Raw genomic sequence first — 19966 nt, 5'->3', positions numbered from 1 at the left:
GCATTGGGCCCCAGGAGGTATAGGGGCCCTAATTCATATATACCTGTAGTTTCAATAAATATTGGTAAAACAAGTCAACCTCTAAACATTTTGGGGGCCTGAAAAATGGGGCCCAGTTATATCTAGTTATGCCACTGGTCAAAACTGTCTCTGGCTTTGGTTCACAGTTCCGAAAACAGAAACTACCTTTAAGTTATAAAATTAATTTTTATTTGCATATATCAAATAAAACATAAAATTCATAGGTGATACAATTTTTTTTTCTCACTTTGTGCTTTAAATATTGGTCTCTACTCCTTAGCATACATCATGTCCTCTCAGATATAAATAGGTATCACAATGATAGAAAGATGAAAGCCGTTTCCACTCGGTAGTGGAGAATGGATAGGATATGTATAAAGTCTTTTGAGTGTTGGGTGGATACAAAGCATGGCTAATGCAAAGTCAGTGGGTGCCTTTATTTAATAATGGCTGAGTTCACTTCTAAGGGCAGAGACACACGATACGATTCGGGGAGATTAGTTGCCTGCCGACTAATCTCCTCAAACTGCCTCCCCTGCATTTCCGCCGGGTAGAATGAAAATCGCCGGCGGGATGGCACTCGGAGCACTTCATTTTCCGAAGACGCCCGAAGCTGCCTTACGAGGAAACTCGGGCGACTTTGGAAAACGAAACGCCCTGAGTGCCATCCCGCGTCTCTGCCCTAAGGAACAATGGTTAATCTTCCTCTTTCCATTTGGGGCACCAAAGTGAAAACATTGACCAACTTCAGACATACACATTATCAGTCCCAACCAAAGTTTTGCCCAGTCATCTGATAGAATTTCTGGTTGTAGGGTCTGTAAAACTCCTGTAGGCGTTGCAAGACATTGGTGTCTATGTTTGGATGTGGCCGTCCTTTAGATTTGCCCAGGCACCTTGGTTTGCTGCTTCCCTCTGGTTTCTTTAGACACGGAAAGCCCTTGGTTTCATTGAAATAAAAATGTTTATCAGTTATGACCCTTTTCAGTCCCAAGAAGTCCTGAACACGACCCATTTCTCCTGAGGGGTCGCTAACAAGCCTCTCTCCACTGACGAATAGGAATTTGGACAGAGGGAAATACTGCAGCCAGTTATCTAGGTGCTTGGCATAAATACCAATGCGGATGGCACTCCAGGAGGTGTCGATAGGTCCAGTAGTGTTTTTAAAAGCAAGTGCTTGGAAGCTGGGCAAAGATGGTGTTTTAGAGAGTGTCTGCGTATAATCTGAGATTGCCCGGGTAACTGGATTTCTCACCACCACTATGAGCTTGGTATCACTAGACATGTTGTAAATTCGCTTTGGAGCTTCCATGGTAACAAAATAACTTGGAGTTTTCTCCATGGTGATCTGACCTTCAAAGGTCCTTGGCATCAAGTTCCTAAAAAGAGAAAAAATGCATTTACAATTAAGTATTTACAACATAATCAGCAGCATTACAATCAGTCTAAAAACATACGTATAGTCCCCCCTCTACAGTGATATTATTTGGCACACCGGTTCGGTTTTGGATTTACTCTATTTGAAGGGATTCTGGATTCTCACTGCAGCACAATAGGCAAGTTAATAACCATTAAGAGGTGCATCAAATTAAAGAGTTTGGATTTTGTATTCAGCCCTATCCCTGGGGTTTTAGGCTTAAATCCAAATTCTCCCTGTAAAATTGGCTTTACTGCGCCTTAGAATATAACAATGCATAATTACTCCCAGAATTTACATTTCATTATGCAATTTAGGGCTTTGGGTTCTGTTAAATATTTTTCCAAATTTTGGGCCAGATTCAGTTTGATGAGAAAAGATTATCGCCTCATTTAATTTCAGATTTTACCATAGAGCCAGATGCAATTCAGTAAGAAAAAAACACACTGTTTATCACATAAAAATTCTGTTGAAGTCCATGAGAAACACTGGAACTTAAATAGAATAAAAGTTTTCACTCCTGAAATTGAATATCTCGCCCATAATTTTTTCTTTGTACAGAAGATTCTGCTGGATCCAAGAATTATGGATTTGGTATAGAAATGTATAGAAATTATGATATCCTTTTAATAATCATGACTATTCACGCTTGCCAGAGGCGGGCCTGTCCGGCCTGGGTACCCTAGGCAACCCAGCCGGCTAGCTCGCCCCCCATCTCCGACTCACGCATATGTGCGGCAGCAGGGCTCGTGTGTGCATGCGCAGTAACAACTTTCGCGCACGCATACACGGAAGCAGCATTCTCAGGTGCAAGTCAAGTGCCAGGTCTGGACTAGGCGTAGGCAGAAGAGGTAGCTGCCCAGCGCCCCCCAATCGTTGTGCCCTAGGCAGCTGCCTCTTCTGCCTACCCCTAGTTCTGGCCCTGACGCCTGCTTTCGTTTATCTCAGAGGGGTGATGGAGCTCTACTCAGTGGTGTAACTAGAGTGTGCCTGGCCCCCCTGCAAAAAAGAGGGCATGGCACACTCCGATCCCCATCCTCCCTCCCACTTCCCGCCTCTGCGCCACCCACACAGCATCTCCGGTCCACCCACTCCCCGCCCAAATTGTGTCGCCCTTTTTCACCTTATGCCTGCCTTAATTCAGTTCAGAGGGGTTATAGAGCTCTTCTCAGTGGCTTAACTAGATTGCGCCGGGCTCCCTGCAAAAAAATCCTCAGAGGGGCTCAGCGCACTCTGATCCACATCCTTTCGCCAATCTCTATGTTCTGCCCCCACCCACTCCCCACGACTCCGCCCACTTCCCTGCCCAACTTGCGTCCCCCTTCCTCGCCGCAGGTAAGAGAGTGGCTGGGGAGGAGGATTTTGCATTAGCTATAGAGGAAGCAGACAGTCCCCATAGTCCGGGCCCCCCTGCGACTGCAGAATCTACTTCCTCTATAGTTACGCCACTGGCTCTACTGCTGATCTCTAACACCATATAAAAGAGAATGGCAAAGCAGTTACGCTACCAATGGATTCAACATAAAAATAACTTGGAAAATATTATGATGATAATAAGTACACAAAGCATTACACCAAGGGGCTCTTTAAAATAGTTATTAACCTTTAAATAAACTTTTAGATGTAGAGAGTGATATTCTAAGACAATTCGCAATTGGTTTTCATTTTTATTTGTGGTTATTTTATTATTCAGCAACTCCCCAGTTTGCAATTTCAGCAATCATGCATTTATTGAGGAACAAGCTGGAATATGAATAGGTAAGGACCTGAATTAAAGGATGAGTAAGTAGCAATAAACTTAAATCTGTAGCTTTATACAGCATTTGTTTTTAGATGGGGTCAGTGACCCCCATTTGAAAGCTGGAAAGAGTCGGAAGGATTAAAAAAACCTATAAGAAATAAATAATGAAGACCAACTGAAAAGTTGCTCAGATTTGGTCATTCTATAACTTACTAAAAGTTAACTTAAAGGTCAACTACCCCTTTAAGGTCAAATGATAAGGTCTCCTAAGAAGAAAGAGTCTACAGCAAGGGTCCTCAACCTCCACGGCCCAGGTCTTCAACTAAGTAGCCGAGCCTAGGGGCAACTAATGCGGTGTGTCTGAATTGGAAGCCGGCACACCAAACTGGATGTTGGCGCTCCAGAATTGGACTCCGGTGCTAAAGAATTGGACGCCGACCCCTCCAGACTCCTCCCGACCCCCTGGCCCCTGACCCCCCTCCCCTGGTCCCCACGGGCCAAAAAAAGGTTGGGGACCCCTCATCTACAGGAAGAAAAGCGTGGGGGATACAGAAATCTGTTATAGAGGGTTTATATGCTCTTCAAAGCTGAACCAATGTGCTCACCATCTAACACATAATAAATGCGTTAAAAGGGCATAAACCATATACATTCTAGAGACCAAACCGCCACTGTTCAGCTCCTTCGCAGCATTCCAAGAAACACACGGCCAAACATTGGACCCCTTGTGTTCCCCCGAGCCTCTGACATTCAAACTCCGTTCCAAGACTGATGTTTTTACTTTACTATCTTAATAAATTAAGTCAAAATACAAGCAATCTGTGTATATTTTAATGAGGCATAAAGGTGATTTAGATTTTCAGCATAGGCAAACACTAAGATGGGTGCGTATCCAGTTGCACGAATGTTTCATTTGGCATAAAAGAAAGGGGGGGGGGGAAAAAAGAGAAACAGAAGAAAATTTTCTAAAATCTTTAAAATGAAAAAGTGGTGTTTTTGCATTTTTAGACTCGTGGGACGCTCTAGCATAAGGGCACTGGCAACATCAGTCTCAGCCAAATATAATATTTGCTGAAATAATAACACATGCTACAGCATCGGTTTAACCTTTTCCGTGTTGTGGACTGAAGGACTGAAAGTGCCAGTGCAGTAAATTCTACATTTCCGGCCCCTTTATCTTCAGTGCAAGAACACAAGTTGCAGATTGGTGGTTGGCAACAAGGGCACTGGCACTTGGGCAGAAGCTGGAGATGGAGGGGCCGATGCTGAGAGTCCTGCACTTAACTGAGAGAACTAGTGGGGCTGCTGAAATGTACAGGAAAGTACTAGAGGCTTTCTGGCTCCAGTGAGGACTCAACGTAATCTTTTAATATAATTTAAATGTGTGCAATGTACCCCCAATAAAATTGTAAATGCCTGCAGCCTTGTGCCTTTATATGGTTTCAGAACCCCTCAGTGACTTCTAATATCCTTATCATTTACAGTAGGGGGTACATTATCCCTTATAATACATGAGTGATACTCAGAGTTCCCTGTATAACTCAGCCTGCAGCCTTGTGCCTTTATATGGTCACAGAACCCCTCAGTGACTTCTAATATCCTTATCATTTACAGTAGGGGGTACATTATCCCTTATAATACATGAGTGATACTCAGAGTTCACTGTATAACTCAGCCTGCAGCCTTGTGCCTTTATATGGTCACAGAACCCCTCAGTGACTTCTAATATCCTTATCATTTACAGTAGGGGGTACATTATCCCTTATAATACATGAGTGATACTCAGAGTTCACTGTATAACTCAGCCTGCAGCCTTGTGCCTTTATATGGTCACAGAACCCTCAGTGACTTCTAATATCCTTATCATTTACAGTAGGGGGTACATTATCCCTTATAATACATGAGTGATACTCAGAGTTCACTGTATAACTCAGCCTGCAGCCTTGTGCCTTTATATGGTCACAGAACCCCTCAGTGACTTCTAATATCCTTATCATTTACAGTAGGGGGTACATTATCCCTTATAATACATGAGTGATACTCAGAGTTCACTGTATAACTCAGCCTGCAGCCTTGTGTCTTTATATGGTCACAGAACCCCTCAGTGACTTCTAATATCCTTATCATTTACAGTAGGGGGTACATTTTCCCTTATAATACATGAGTGATACTCAGAGTTCCCTGTATAACTCAGCCTGCAGCCTTGTGCCTTTATATGGTCACAGAACCCCTCAGTGACTTCTAATATCCTTATCATTTACAGTAGGGGGTACATTATCCCTTATAATACATGAGTGATACTCAGAGTTCCCTGTATAATAGTAGGGGTACATTATCCTTTTTATATGGGTGTTATAATTATATTCTGTATCATCAGGCAACATTTTGTTAGGGGGTTACTTTGCCTTTAAAAATGTAAATGTATTTGCTGATAAAAGCAAAATCCGCTGTCCCTTGTTGTTGGGTGCAGGTAAGCAATCATATTGTTGAATGCAAATGTATTCAGCAGAAAACGCTCTCGGCCGGCATATTTGTATATTAAGCACAGGGACATACCATTCCCATCATCCAGGAATAATGAGAAGCAGATCATTTCATGCTTATTCTATTCTAGCACTCTCACAAAGCAAAGCCATGCTGAACACACCGCAGTCTCTCCTCATCTTTCAGTCTCTGTAGGTAAAGGAGGTCTGTGCAGATTTATATATATATAATATAATGGGAAAAGTCAAAACATGCTCTTTTATAAAACAACAGACTTGCTTTTAAGTATTTCCGGCACTTTAAAGTCTTTCCGGCTGTGAAACGAAGCGAGGCGACACTCATAACATTTGCTGAGGAAACACAATCAGGAATGTGAAATATCCACAGGGAGTCACTTTATAGCTCCGCATGGCGAAATGAATTGCAAGCTCTTTGATGCCGAGGCAAATGCATGCATTTTATGCATTAAAAAAATGTAATTCCTATAAGGGGAATTTACAAAGCACAAGTGCAGTCACCATAAAATAGGCACAAGCTTTGCTCTTATCAACTCCACTCATTTAAGATGTGTTTCAGCTTTAAGTTAATGTTTTAACTTTTCAATTGGTCTTTATTATTAATTTTTATTATTTGCCTTCTTTGCCTTATTTGACTCTTTCCAGCTTTCAAATGGGGGTCACTGACCCCATCTAAAAAACAAATGCTCTTTAAGGCCGCAATGTATTGTTATTGCTACTTTTTATTATTCATCTTTCTATTCAGACCCTCTCTTATTCATATTCCAGTTTTTTATTCAAATCAATGCACGGTTGCCCAAAAACTCGCAAAAACAGCAAAAGGATGCTCCTGGTACCTTTAAAGGACAAGTAAACCTATAAAATATGTTAATGTAAAATTAATGAGGGGGCTGTTCTAAGCACTTTTGTAATTAACATTCATTATTTATTTTCTTTTTATTCCAAGATATTAAGGGATACAAGTACTGTTATTATGAATGAATTTTGTTCACCACCTGCTGGTCATTTTCCCACCAGTCTGACCACCAAGTAGTCAAGGAAGTTGTCAGGAGAAAGAAAGAGGCTGCTCTGATGTTCTTCTTCTTAGGAATAAAATTAGAAAACTTTCTCAAATCTTTCCTAAGCAGAAGAACATCTGAGCAGCCTCTTTCTTTCTTCCTTTAAGAGCCGAATTTCTGGTTTCCGGACCCCTCGCAGGAAAGGTAAGTGATGGAGGGCAAGGGCCTGTATGGTTGCTTAGGTAATTTGGACCCTAGCAACCAGATTGCTGAAATTAAAAACTGGAGAGCTGCTGAATAAAAAGCTAAATAAATCAAAAACCTCAAATAATAAAAAATCAAAACCAAAAGTGAAGCAATGTAGCAGAATCTGCACCCCCCCAAGACTGTTAGGTGGCTTCTGCCTCATCGTTTCTGGAGTCTGAACCAGCAGTGCAGTGAATATATAACCAGCCAAAAGTAAATAAATGTGGGAAAGTTGCTTAACAACAAAAGAAAAAAGTTTGTTATGTTAAACAAAGAGCTTTTGAATGGAGGATGTTTTTAATAGGCAGATCATTTACTGTGACTGGGATCTGGCCCGTGTTCCATTCAGCCCAAATAAAAACAAAGTATTGGGATGCATTACAGTTCTTTCCTTTACAGTTCTGGGCTCATTCCATGGCTTTTCAAGGCCAGTTTTCATTAGGACCTGTCGTGCTCTTCTCTAAATTGCCTTTCTTAATTATTGATCATGCCTATTTGTCCCTGATACACAATGTGTGGGAAACATTGAGCTTGCAATTCTCTATCCTTTCTGTGTACTTTGGAAGTTATAATTAAAGCCGTGGCTGAAGCTGTGGTGACCTTAAGCAAATCCCATCCTTAGAATGTTAAACGTGGCCCAGGGGAAGCAATTGGGAGATCCGGCTAACAACCTGTGGCCCGGTTGACATTAAACTTTTCTAAGTCAGTGGACTGGAATTTGACTTTTATATCCTGCAAAGGCTTCAGTCGCCCGTTAAATTCACATAAAGTTGGGTTCAGTGTAAGTGAAATTTACTGTTTGCAGTAAATATAATTGTGTTATTTGGTAGCTCTGAAAGAAGAACCTTTTGCCCTGCTCCCTTGTGCTCCTTCCTTCCTATAAACCACTTTGTTGTAACAGTTAACACCACCAACATTTATTATTATTATTATTATTATTATTATTATTATTATTATTATGCTTTATTCATAGAGCTCACATATTCCACAGTGCTGTACACAGATTATACATCATTCACATCAGTCCATGCCCCAGTGGAGCTTACAATCTAAGGTCCATATCACATCATTATCACCAGTGATGTTTAAAGGGGTTGATCACCTTTAAACCCCCCTTTAGCAAAAGTCCCCACTGGTCCCCCTCTGCTGGCCCCCCTCCCTGCCTCCCCCCTGAAAAGTGTTACCCCTGAATTGTGTCCCCTCTTGAAATACTGACCGCACATGCAGAGTGAGGGCAGCGGAGCTCACGAACGACATTTTCCAGCGCTTCGTTATTCTTCGTCTCTTCTTCCTTCCCATAGGCAATTTCCGTTACTTTCAGCGCATGCGCAGTTGTAACTAACCGGAAGATTGGTCCAACTGCACATGCGCCAATACAGCGTTCAAGAAACGAAGAACAACAAAGGGACGAAGATGGCGCCTGTGAGCTCCGCTGTGCTGACTCTGCATGTGCGGTCAGTATTTCAAGGGGGACACAAATCAGGGGTAACACTGTGCAGGGGAGGCAGGGAGGGGGGGCCAGAGTGGACTTTTACCTAAAGGGGGGTTTAGTTCTCCTTTAAATTAACTGTTAGTATGATGCAGAAAGTGATATTCTGAGACAATTTGCAATTGTTTTTCATTATTTATTGTTATTTAGCTTATTATTCGGCAGCTCTCCAGTTTGCAATTTCAGCTTTGGGCTTTAGTGAGACCGGATGGGAGGCAGGTGATGACATCATGGGTAGGGTCAGTGTCGGACTGGCCCACCGGGATACCAGGAAAACTCCCGGTGGGCCCAGGTGTCAGGGGGCCCTTGTGCTACTAAAGATTTGGCCTATTTCATGAGCATTTCATATTTCTTTGAGAACAAATAGGCTAAATAATTTTAATAATAGATTATAGTATGTAAAGAATAGAGAATAGGAGACTAGAGGTTAAGTGAGGAGAAGAATAATAATAGTACTGAGATTGGGCCCCTGGTCTAATGTTTTTGGGAGGGCCCCTGGTGTCCCAGTCCGACACTGGGTAGGGTTGCCACCTGGCCTGTATTTGACCAGCCCAAAATACCAGATAGGGCCAGAACTGGTACTACAAATATAACAACAATGTAGTTGCACTAAAACTATAACACCCTATAAACTCCTCCCCTCCCTTATCATTCCACTGCCAAACTTGTCTTCTAACTCCAGATCCGTCTTTTCCCTGCCCAGACTGTCATTTCCCTGACCACTTTCCAGCTACACGCTCATTTTCGCACTCTGATTACATCATAACCCTGTACTTGAATGATGTCATGGCCTGCCCCCCGCCCCATAGGCAGGTATTAGGGGGGTAAGTTGGCAACACCAGTCACAGGGGCAGGATCAGGGGCAATCCTGACCCCTCTGCCACCTGAGGTCCAGGGGGTCCACAAGGGCAGCAGAGAGGGTCAGTACGCTAGCGCAGAAAGCCTTACTGCACTCTCTGCGTGAGAAGAGCCGATTTTCTGGTTTGAAAACCGGAAATTCGACTCTTAAAGTACCAGGAACAGCATTTTGGCCGCCCCTGGTACCTAGTGGGGCGCTGCTGCCTGAGACTACTCGCCTCATTGGCGAAGCGCCCCTGGGCGCGATGGGACATGTTGGAGGTGGGATTAGTGATGTCAGGAGTCATGATGTGGTGATCTGTGAGTTTACTCCTGCACCGTTTTCCTAATTTGGAAAAACAGGCAGTTTTGACCTGGACAGTCCTCCAGAAAACAAGGATGTCTCAGTCAAAACCAGTCAGGTGGCAACCATATGCCCAAGGCAAGCATCCCATGTGCACTGATTTTCCTTCCACACCGCCATGTGCGACTCCAGGATCAAATACTCAGCTCCTGCATTGGGTAGCCGGGAAATTCTTTGCATTGTCTTAGCTATAAGGTCTGAATATGCTGACGAGACACTGGGAAAAACCTGGCGGGCCTGCCGACCCACATTGGACACCCCAGTCCGACACTGCTTAGATATGGTCTGAAGCTGGAGGAATGCAGGCAGATCTTGTGGATAACAATGTGGATATATTGTGGATAACAAATTGTGCAACTCTAAGTAGCGTCATTCAATCTTGCAGAAAAAAAGGCATTAACTCAAGGGCTGAAAACATAATTTATTTCTCCTTAAAGTTATAAAGAAAATTTAATGAAACACTTTCATGGAATGAAAAAGTAGTTTAGCTTCATCCTCTCCCTAAATAAGATATGGCTTCTTCTGACTCATCCTGACATTGTACAAATGTTTCTATTCAAAACTCCAAATAAGCATTATATTTATTTCATATTAAAAAAAAAAACTCTTCAGCCATGTGATACTCCCGAGGGTGCGGCTCAGTTTTATTTCTGGTTTAAATGATACCCTGTTAGTAAGTATATAGGCTGCACTGAATGCCATTTGAAGGCTGAATAAGAAATTCTGAATGCGAGAAAGACATATTGTTCTTGTGGTTTACTACAAGGAGATTTTGTATCATGCAGTTATACGGACTGAGGATATCTTGTACTTGGGTAGCAACTAGAAGGGACGGTCTAAAAGGAACTTCTAAATAAAAGGAAGATCTAAAATGAACTTGTAGTAAGTACAGGTATGGGATCCATTATCAATAGAGCTCCGAATTATGGAATCTCCCATAGACTTCATTCAATCAAATAATTAACATTTTTACAATTGATTTCCTTATCCTCTGTAATTTGAAAATATTAACTTGTACAGGCAAAACAGTTCTGTTGGGTTTAATTACTGTTTAATTTATTATATAGTAGACTTAAGGTATAGAGATCCAAATTATGGAAACATCCCTTACCCGGAAAAACCCAGGTCCCATGCATTCTGGATAACCGGTCCCATACCTGTATTTTACATTTTGTTCTACTGATCTTCATTTTGAGATTTTAAAGTAACCAGGTAGTGGTTTCAGTAGTACACTGAAAGAAAACCCCTGAATAGACAAATAAAGATAAATAGTTAAATAATAATAATAATAATATTAAGGGATTAGTAACGACTTATGCTACACATTGCAGAGAACACAAAGGGACAGACATTGCTTTCAATAGCAATTACATTCAAAATAACTTCAAAACCTTTGTGCATTTGATAACAATGTATATGGGAAAGTTGCTTACATACAGTAATTACATAGTTATGTTGGGTTGAAAAAAATACCAAAGTCCTCTAAATGATCCCCAGTGGAAACATCCTGCATACGTATACTGTAGTTCTGCACAATTATCAGCAAAAACAGAGCCAGTACTTGGTGTTCGGGAGTTTTCTATACCTACTGAGTACTTGGAAGTGTTGTCCTTCTGAGGACCAGGTATGCACGTGGAAATTCTTTTTGCGAGTATCAGGGTGGGATTCATCCTTGGCCTCTGTGAAGCCTTTGTTTTCCTTTACATGTTCTAATCTCATTTGAATTATTTACTCCTGAGTCCCCTATGCATCAATAATTATATTATTAAAATAGGGTCTTTTAAAAGTAAACCTTCATTCGCTGGTTCCTCAGTTGTGTAGACAGATGAATCTCTGCTTTTTCCCTGCTCTCATCAACCAACTAACCCCCCTCTGAAAATGTCTCCTACCTTTCTTGCTTCGCCTTTTTTTAAAAATAATTTTTAATGCCACGCTTAGCATGATTAAATGGATACTGTCATGGGAAAAAAATTTTTTTCAAAATGAATCAGTTGTTAGTGCTGCTCCAGCAGAATCCTGCACTGAAATCCATTTCTCAAAAGATCAAACAGGTTTTTCTATATTCAATTTTGAAATCTGACATGGGGCTAGACATATTGTCAATTTCCCAGCTGCCCCAAGTCATGTGACTTGTGCTCTGATAAACTTCAATCACTCTTTACTGCTGTACTGCAAGTTGGAGTGATATCATCCCCCTCTCTTTTCCCCCCCAGCAGCCAAACAAAAGAACAATGGGAAGGTAACCAGATAACAGCTCCCTAACACAAGATAACAGCTGCCTGGTAGATCTAAGAACAACACTCAATAGTAAAAACCCATGTCCCACTGAGACTCCTTGAGTTACACTGAGAAGGAAAAACAGCAGCCTGCCAGAAAGCATTTCTCTCCTAAAGTGCAGGCACAAGTCACATGACCAGGGCCAGTTGGGAAATTGACAAAATGTCTAGCCCCATGTCAGATTTCAAAATTGAATATAAAAAAATCTGTTTGCTCTTTTGAGAAATGGATTTCAGTGCAGAATTCTGCTGGAGTAGCACTATTAACTGATGTGTTTTGAAAAAAACATGTTTTCGGATGACAGGATCCCTTTAAATAAGATTTTCTCTTGTTTACTTTACATGCTAATGTTCCTGGGCTTAGGTCCTGCGCCCATAGACTGCAAGTAATGAGAAATGCCCAGTAAATGTACTTCTCCAACCTGCTTTCTTATTGCACTGCATAAAATGTTATCTATATAACATTGTAATACGTGTAGATGCCTACTGTCCCTAGATATCAGAGACAGTCCCTGTTTTTTTTATTCTCTGCAGTGATGGTCCGGTGTAGGACAGTCCCACCATCCAGGGCCCAAAATCACAACAGTTTGCTGTATATGGGAATATGAAAGGGCTGATGGGACTTTTCCATGACTGGGACACACTGGTAAATTCTCTGGTACTTTGACAGGTCAGTTAGACTTTGCCTTGGTTTTAAACTGACCAAGTCTTCATGTAAATTTCAATAATCCTATGGATAGAGATCAGTACTCAGTGCCTGCTCTGACTCTTATTAACACGGAATGCAAAAGGCTTAATGGGAAGTGGGCAGGGTTGCATTCAGAAATGGGTGTATCTGGATGTGATCAGGTAGACTGGGATAGGCCTATAATATCTCCTTTTTCATTTTTTAACATTGAGAGGTATGTGGGTAGCACATTATGCCCACTATTAGCACAATACTTTCATAATATTCATGGCAGCTATCAATAAGTTTCTGCTTACAGAATACAATGTACTATTCTCGTACACTCAAAACCAAAAAACTTTTTACTCTCTTATTTAATAAGGTATCCTCCATTCTAGCAGTCATTCCAACCCCCCACTCTATATATAAGGGTAACTCATCCCTATAGTTCTATACATAATATACATATTTATATATACTATAAAGAGTGTATTTTATATGGAAGGAAAATAGTAATCAGATTTAGGGCTTTTCTAGAAATGCTATTGCTTTGAGCCAATGCAGACAGACTACCTGGCCGCTGAATTATTAAACATATCCATTTTTTTTCTCTTAAATGCACTTAAATAGATTTCCAAGGCTGCAGATATATGCCAGTACACAAAACAATTGATTTCACATCACAAAGTCTCATTAGTAGCTGAGCACAGACCTTGTTCTAATGATTCTTAATGGGCTGATGGAATCACACAATCCACTAATAAAGACCGAAAACAAAAAAAAAAACAAAAGGAAAGGGAAAAAATATGTACGAGAAAAGCAAATGGAATTATTGAGTCTAATGCTATCAAGATCAATCAGCAATGAAACGTAGGAAATGCTGGTTCCTTTTAATTGGTCATTGTTCAGGAAAAAAGAATCTATAGTTTCTATGCCGCCTGGAATACCAATGGGGCGGAAAAATAAGGACTTATGAGTTCTTCCACCATGCCTAGATGTCTGTTATCTTGCCTGTTACAGTTATACCATGTAATATGTATATGTGGTATATTTATCTAGGTGTATTTTTCCATACTGCACAAGACAAGAAGAATAGGATCATATCGGTTTGGCACAACTTGGAGCATTGGACTGGTGGCCGACAGATTTGTGTGTTGTATTAAATTGTGATGGCATAAGAGGGACATATCCAATAATGCTATGACACAAAATTGTTGTATGTGCACCCTATGATACTACAACATGACTAGACATGGTCCTGAAATCAAAACACTGAGACCTGCGGTATAGCTAGGGAGGAACCAACCTATGTGGCGGTTCAGCTTGAAACTCTTAACAATTGTCCTGTCTCAGTATGTTCAAAAGGGGCGGCTAAGCAATTCTGATGGAAGAGACCATCCTCAGATACACTGTCTGGCCAAAACTATCCAAAGACCTCCCTGCCCAACATCCCATTACCAATCCAAAAGTATTGATATGAAGTTTGCTGGTAAAACAGCCTCTACTCTACTGGGAAGGTGTGCAACTAGATGTTGGAATATTTTTGGTTGCAGCTGCTTTTATTCAACCACTGAGGTTGGCACTGAAATTGGGGGATCAGGCCAGGCTCACATTCAGTGTTTCAAATCATTCCCCAAGAGTTCAGTTGGGTTGAGTTCAGTGCTCAGTGCAGGTCAGTCACAATCTACCACTCCTATCTCAGCAAACCCATTCTGTAAGGACCTCACTTTGTACATGAGGGAATTACAGTCCTTAAAAAATCAAATAGCCTTTCCCGGTCATTATGTGCTGTAGCCTTTAGGTTTGCTTTCAGTGGAATAGGCACCCAAGTCCTAACCATAGAAAACATTAATCCCTACAAATAGTTTTTTGTTGTTGCTGACACTGCTTCTGGAGACAGTTTGACAGCAGCAAGATAGTAGTTCCAACCTGTGTCTTTTATGCATCTAGATATTTCTGCTATAATTGTGTTCAGATACTTTTGCCCATATAGTGTATATACAGTATATCTGCGTTGGAAAGAAAAAATGTAAATGTGGTTCAAGATGAAATAATATTTAAGACTTCAAATGAAGTTATGTAGAGGAGCAGGCTTATGAACAGCTATCAAAGAGAGCAGCTAGAGAAACATATTTTTGAAAGGGTGAAGTTAGGTCCTTCTAAAGTTGAAACATGGATCAAGCAAGAGTGCGGAGTCTACTACTTTCCCCTTTTAGGGTTAGGTTTATGGTTAGGTTTATGGTTAGGTTTATAGGTATCGCCCACATCTCATCTGATTTAAAGACTAAAAGGCTCTTTCACCATTTTGAAGTGGAAGCACTATACAAACAAATGAGTGCCCATCACTGCCCAATATAGATATAATTTTGGCCAAGCTTAGCTGCAGAACTCTTGCACTCTACACCCTATGCCAGCTGGAAATGTAATTGTACACCCAACTCAGGACTCTTTTCTCAAGGGAACTCCTGATGGGAAAAGATAATGCACTTTGTAAAAGACATGGTACTTTGCATCTGTTTTTGTACACTTGCCACTTGGGAAAATGCATTAGTTACACGTATTTTGGCCCTGTTTCTATTTGGTACTGGCAATGTCTCCAGTGCCTAAAGCTGCCAAAAAGCTATTTCCTCATAGGCAAAAGGATTTTTTGTAAAGGTTTTTAATTGCTGTTTCTTCTCACTTTTGAGCCACTACACTTACAACACAGCAGGGTTTCCTTAGGTCATTCCCGTTGTCTCCCTCTTTGTTTGCTTGTGGGGTGATTAATAGCTTTGAACCCATTAGCCAACTTTAAAAGCCTCTCCACCCTTGCACTACCAAGGTTAAAATTTAATTGCCTTTAGCGCAAGATGTGTATGCTAATGTCCTCGCCTAATGAGGAAATGATCTGTCTGAAATAAAAAATACACTCAATGACTTCCAGGTCTTTCAATTAGCCGGCGAGGGGGGCAGAAGAAAATACATTTCATAAAATTTCGCCTTTGCCCCAGCTACCTAATTACACTGCTGATTTAGTGCTTGGTGCCAGGTAAGCTGGAAACTTTTCAACCCTTCTAGCAACAACTTTTTTTTAAATCTGTCTTTGTTGCAGTCTGTGGAGCATGGATTCTGTGCTTTTCATGCCAAAACAGACAGGATTGGGTTGGACTTTAAGATGAAAGATTTAGATCTTAAACTTTTTCTCTGGAGACCCATATTATGTTGATAAATTGGCTTCCAGACTCCAAAATTTATTTAGAACTAGTTATGCACCTCCTTTTGGCTACTATTATTTATTGTAGGAACAACGTTCAGATTATTAAAGATCACAAGGACCCATCACAAACAGTAGGAAGGGCCCAATTTTAGGTCCTGAATCATATGTAAAGATTTGGATAGGGGTTGGAAAAGGGTCCGTAATGAACAGGCTGTGACTTCTGTCTTCATCTATGTTGACTCTTGAGGTTGACAGTTTGTTGCTCTGTTCATGGGTCCAAAACAATTTACTTTGTGGTTGGTTGTGTTTGTCTGAAATGGGATGGGTTTGGGTAGATGAGGGGCTATTTTCTCCTATTCTAGCCACCACACCAGCATCTGTTTTACCATTTCTAATTGGCTAAAAAACACACAAAATTGTGTATAAAATAAAAACAAAATATGAAGCTGTTTCTTATTTATTTTAGCAAATGCCAAAGCTGCTCTGCTTAACTTTGGGAATCTGAACGGTATTGAACTAAATTTTTTGAGGGACACTGGCTAAATGGCTCCTCTTTGTGATTGGTGATTTGCCACCATTTTGGTGATTTGGTGATTTGTAGCAAAGATTGGGTCTGGGTGTTCATTAGCCCCATTGTGTGTTGCACCTTCAGCCATTGGGTTGGGCAGATAGATCTTCCTGTGTGTGTGTGGGTACTTTAAGGGCAGTAGAGAGCAATATGTGTATAATATTAGCATACTTAACAATTTATATTGTATGCAGTGATATTAAAATAGATATTAAGACAGGAACCCTGATTAAAAAAGCAAAACAAAAAAATCTAAAAAAATTGGAAAAATTCTGAATTTCTGTACACGCTTTAAAATGTGCCTTTGCTGTGCAACTTTCCCCAACAAGACGAAAAACTGTACACAAAATATTGTATACTTTTGGTACTGTACTGCCATGTAACATTCTACCTACTTATCTGTGAACATCACAGCGTAGATCTCCAATAGTGATGATAAGGTGATGCATGGCTAATTCTAGAACAAATTTTGGTTTCCAGACATGACTCTTAGATTTTATATGGGTCAGATTGGAAAAAAGGTTTAAACCTCTGCTTAAAGCTGTGCTAAACCCATACAGGTGTTGGGTATATTGGAGGAATGTGTGAGATAAAGGGGACAATAAAGCCTCTCATTCCATGGGCAATGCTGGATGGAGCAGCCATTACAGGAATTAACATCTTGATCTCCTGCATCCTCTCCCGCTTTTGAACGCAGCATATGACCGGTAATACTCACATGACCCAAAGACTACCTTGATTATTTAATATATTTAGGGCTTTCCTACTAGCAGCCCTACAGCTGTTGCTACAATCCCATTAAATATCGCACATAGTGACTAAAATCCTGTATGGGATGCTTGGTTATGAACTAGGTTTAATGCAACATAGGCAGAATCGAATTCAGATTTCAGTTCTGAGACATGGTCTGTCGGCAGCTTCTATCGGCCCTTGTATGGCCACCTTTAGGCTCAGCCATCTTTACTGTTGGCCCCCAAGAGATGCAGCCCCATAATTTAGGAACTATTATGGGGACTACTGTCTACAAGAGCCCAAAATATCTGCATTGGATAGTAGTCTCTAGTGTAGAACATAAGTAGGTTGAATAGGCTATTAAAAAACTTAACATTTCTCAAGAATTAGGTTGTCCTTCTAAATTTGTAGAATGTGTCCTTCAAAATTCGTTACTGGCTTCTTTTCTCTTTAGGATGCCCCTGAAAATCCAGCTAAAGCATAGTTCCCGAGGATGCCAACGAAGGGCTGTGAAGGGCTGTGATTGGATTTGGTAGCCCCATGTGGACTGGCAGCCTACAGGAGGCTCTGTTTGGCAACACAACTGGTTTTTATGCAGCCAAAAGTTTCCTCCAAGCCTGGAATTCAAAAATAAGCACCTGCTTTGAAGCTACTGAGAGCAACATTCAATTGGTTGGGAGCAACATGTTTCTCATGAGCTACTGGTTGGGGATCACTGAGCTAGAGGGTTAGTTAGTTATCTGTTTAGCATTCCACTGAAAGCCCAGCTAGAAGGTCACATAGGAAGAGATTTGGCAACAAGGTTTATTTTCTTTCCTTGATAACACTGAGAACCCAGCTAGAAGGTCAGTCTGGCAACAAGGCTTATTTTAGTTCCTGGATACCACTGAAAGCCCAGCCAGAAGGTGGAATAGGGTGAGATTTGGCAACAATGCTCATTTTCTCTCTTAGATGCCCCCTGAAAGTTCAGCTAGAAGGTCAGTTAGGTTGAGACTTGACAACAAAGCTTATTCTCTCTTCTAGATACCCCTGAAAGCCTGGCGAGGATGTCCGTTGGGGTGAGATTTTAAATGAGTAGTTATTTTCTGTCCTAGATGCTCCTAGAACTATAGCTGATTTGCTGATACAACAAAGTTTTTCAATATCTGAAACCTTGTTATGAGTCTTGAGTGGTGGGTTTCAACCATAAAAAAGTCTACCTATACTGTAGATTCAGTGTCCCTTTAAATGACTCCTACAGTATATTCCAAATGATACTGATATCATTATCATCAAATAAAAAAGCTGTCTGTAGCCAAAATTTGGCTGGGCTCCATAATACCAAGCCTCCACGCAATACGAATATCCGTGCTTCAGGGATTTTAGGTAAAAGGAACATACAGGTGCCGGAATAAAAAAAAAAAAAACCCGCATATCTCTTTTGTGTCTGATTATATACACACCAAGGTATTTCCTTCAGTATTTGTAGATTTCATCTTGTAAAATGAAACTTCATTAAAAAAAGACATTTAATATTTCCTCCATTAGTCATAGGAATCATTCAGCAACAAAGGTTTACATATAATATTAGATATCGCCTATCGTTCCTTTTGATGTGTTATTACTTGTAAGGTTACAGGCAAGTGACAGAGCTATTCATGTAAAAAAATATCAGGTTTGCCTCCCATGAGCATTTAAAAAAAAAACTGTATATATTGAAGAGTAAATGCTTCTTTTAGTAACAGTTATATTCAGGGCAACACTTAGGACCTATACAATCTGCCATCAACTCTCAATGATCCACTATAGACATGGGGGCAGATTTACTAAAGAGCGAAGAAGTTAACTATAGCGACTTTTCGCCAGTGTTGTCACCCGCAGGGACATCGCCAATTCACTGACAATAGATACAGTACTAAAAAGTAGCTAGATCTTCCTCAATCTTCTGTCACATACATCATATCCTGTGAGCTGAAAGTGCATTAAAGTTCAAAAAAACACTAACGACTTTTCCTTTTTTTAAGCGGGATAGGCTGCAAAAGTCCTAACTTCCTTTTTTGGGTAAGCGGTTTTCTCCACACATTTTCAAACATGTGGAACATTAATTTTACAGTGGGCTCATGTATAGGGCATTATAATAACTCTATTGTCTTTATTAAGGTTCCCTGGACATGTGTTTTTAAAAGTGGAATTTGTAAGTATTTGCACCAACATTTAACACAAAGATGTCCCTGAAACTTTAAATGTCACGCCTTATGCATATTGACCTAAGCGCAAGATCACTAGCCAATTTTTGCTAGGCACAAATGAACGCTAGTGCATCTTCGCTATGAAATGCTGACACTGCCGAAGTGAAAAGTCGCCAAAGTTCGGTAGCCAGGACGAAACTCTGCATATTCGTGAATTGACGTAGTCTGAGCGCATTTGTGCCTGGCGAAGTGTAGCGATGGGTGCAAAATAGACGCTGCCTAAAAATTTGCCACTTAGTAAATCTTCCCCATCTTTTTGCCCAGTGTATGGGGCCCTCAGACGGGCTTCCGAGATTAAAATCTGGCCAAAAATTGGCCAGATGTCGGTTGGGCAATCTTAAAATTCCAGTTGGATCGAGGATCATATCAGTTCGTTGAAACAGTGCGACCACCTGCATTACCATGTTGAGATCCAATTGTTGGGCCCTAGGATCCTCAATCAGATCAGCCTGATATTGCCCGCCTCAAGGTGGGCATATCTGGGACAGATCCACTTGTTTGGCAACCTCGCCATACAAGAGGATCTTTTCACATACAGCCACCTTTAAAGCTGCTGATTCGGCACTTTGGACCATTTCGGCAACTTATCTACCTGTGTATGGGATGCCAGGGGCCCATCAGAAAACCTTAGGCTGAGGGCCCACTTTCTATTATACTTCTTCTCCTTACTCAACCTCTTTATTCT

General features: G+C 40.9%; 1 protein-coding gene across 1 annotated transcript in view; it reads right to left on the bottom strand.

The window, feature by feature from the left end:
* Nucleotides 1-203: 203 nt before the first annotated feature.
* hs3st6.L (heparan sulfate-glucosamine 3-sulfotransferase 6 L homeolog) overlaps nucleotides 204-19966 on the bottom strand; it is a 47184-nt gene continuing 27421 nt past the window's right edge. The window contains exon 2 of the mRNA XM_018236598.2: nucleotides 204-1400. Coding sequence (XP_018092087.1) covers nucleotides 785-1400 — 616 coding nt within the window. The 3' untranslated portion in view covers nucleotides 204-784. The remainder of the gene's footprint in view (nucleotides 1401-19966) is intronic.

Source organism: Xenopus laevis, chromosome 9_10L (assembly GCF_017654675.1).
Source record: "Xenopus laevis strain J_2021 chromosome 9_10L, Xenopus_laevis_v10.1, whole genome shotgun sequence".
In the NCBI taxonomy this organism is placed as follows: domain Eukaryota; kingdom Metazoa; phylum Chordata; class Amphibia; order Anura; family Pipidae; genus Xenopus; species Xenopus laevis.
This window is presented reverse-complemented; position numbering and strand designations above follow the sequence as displayed.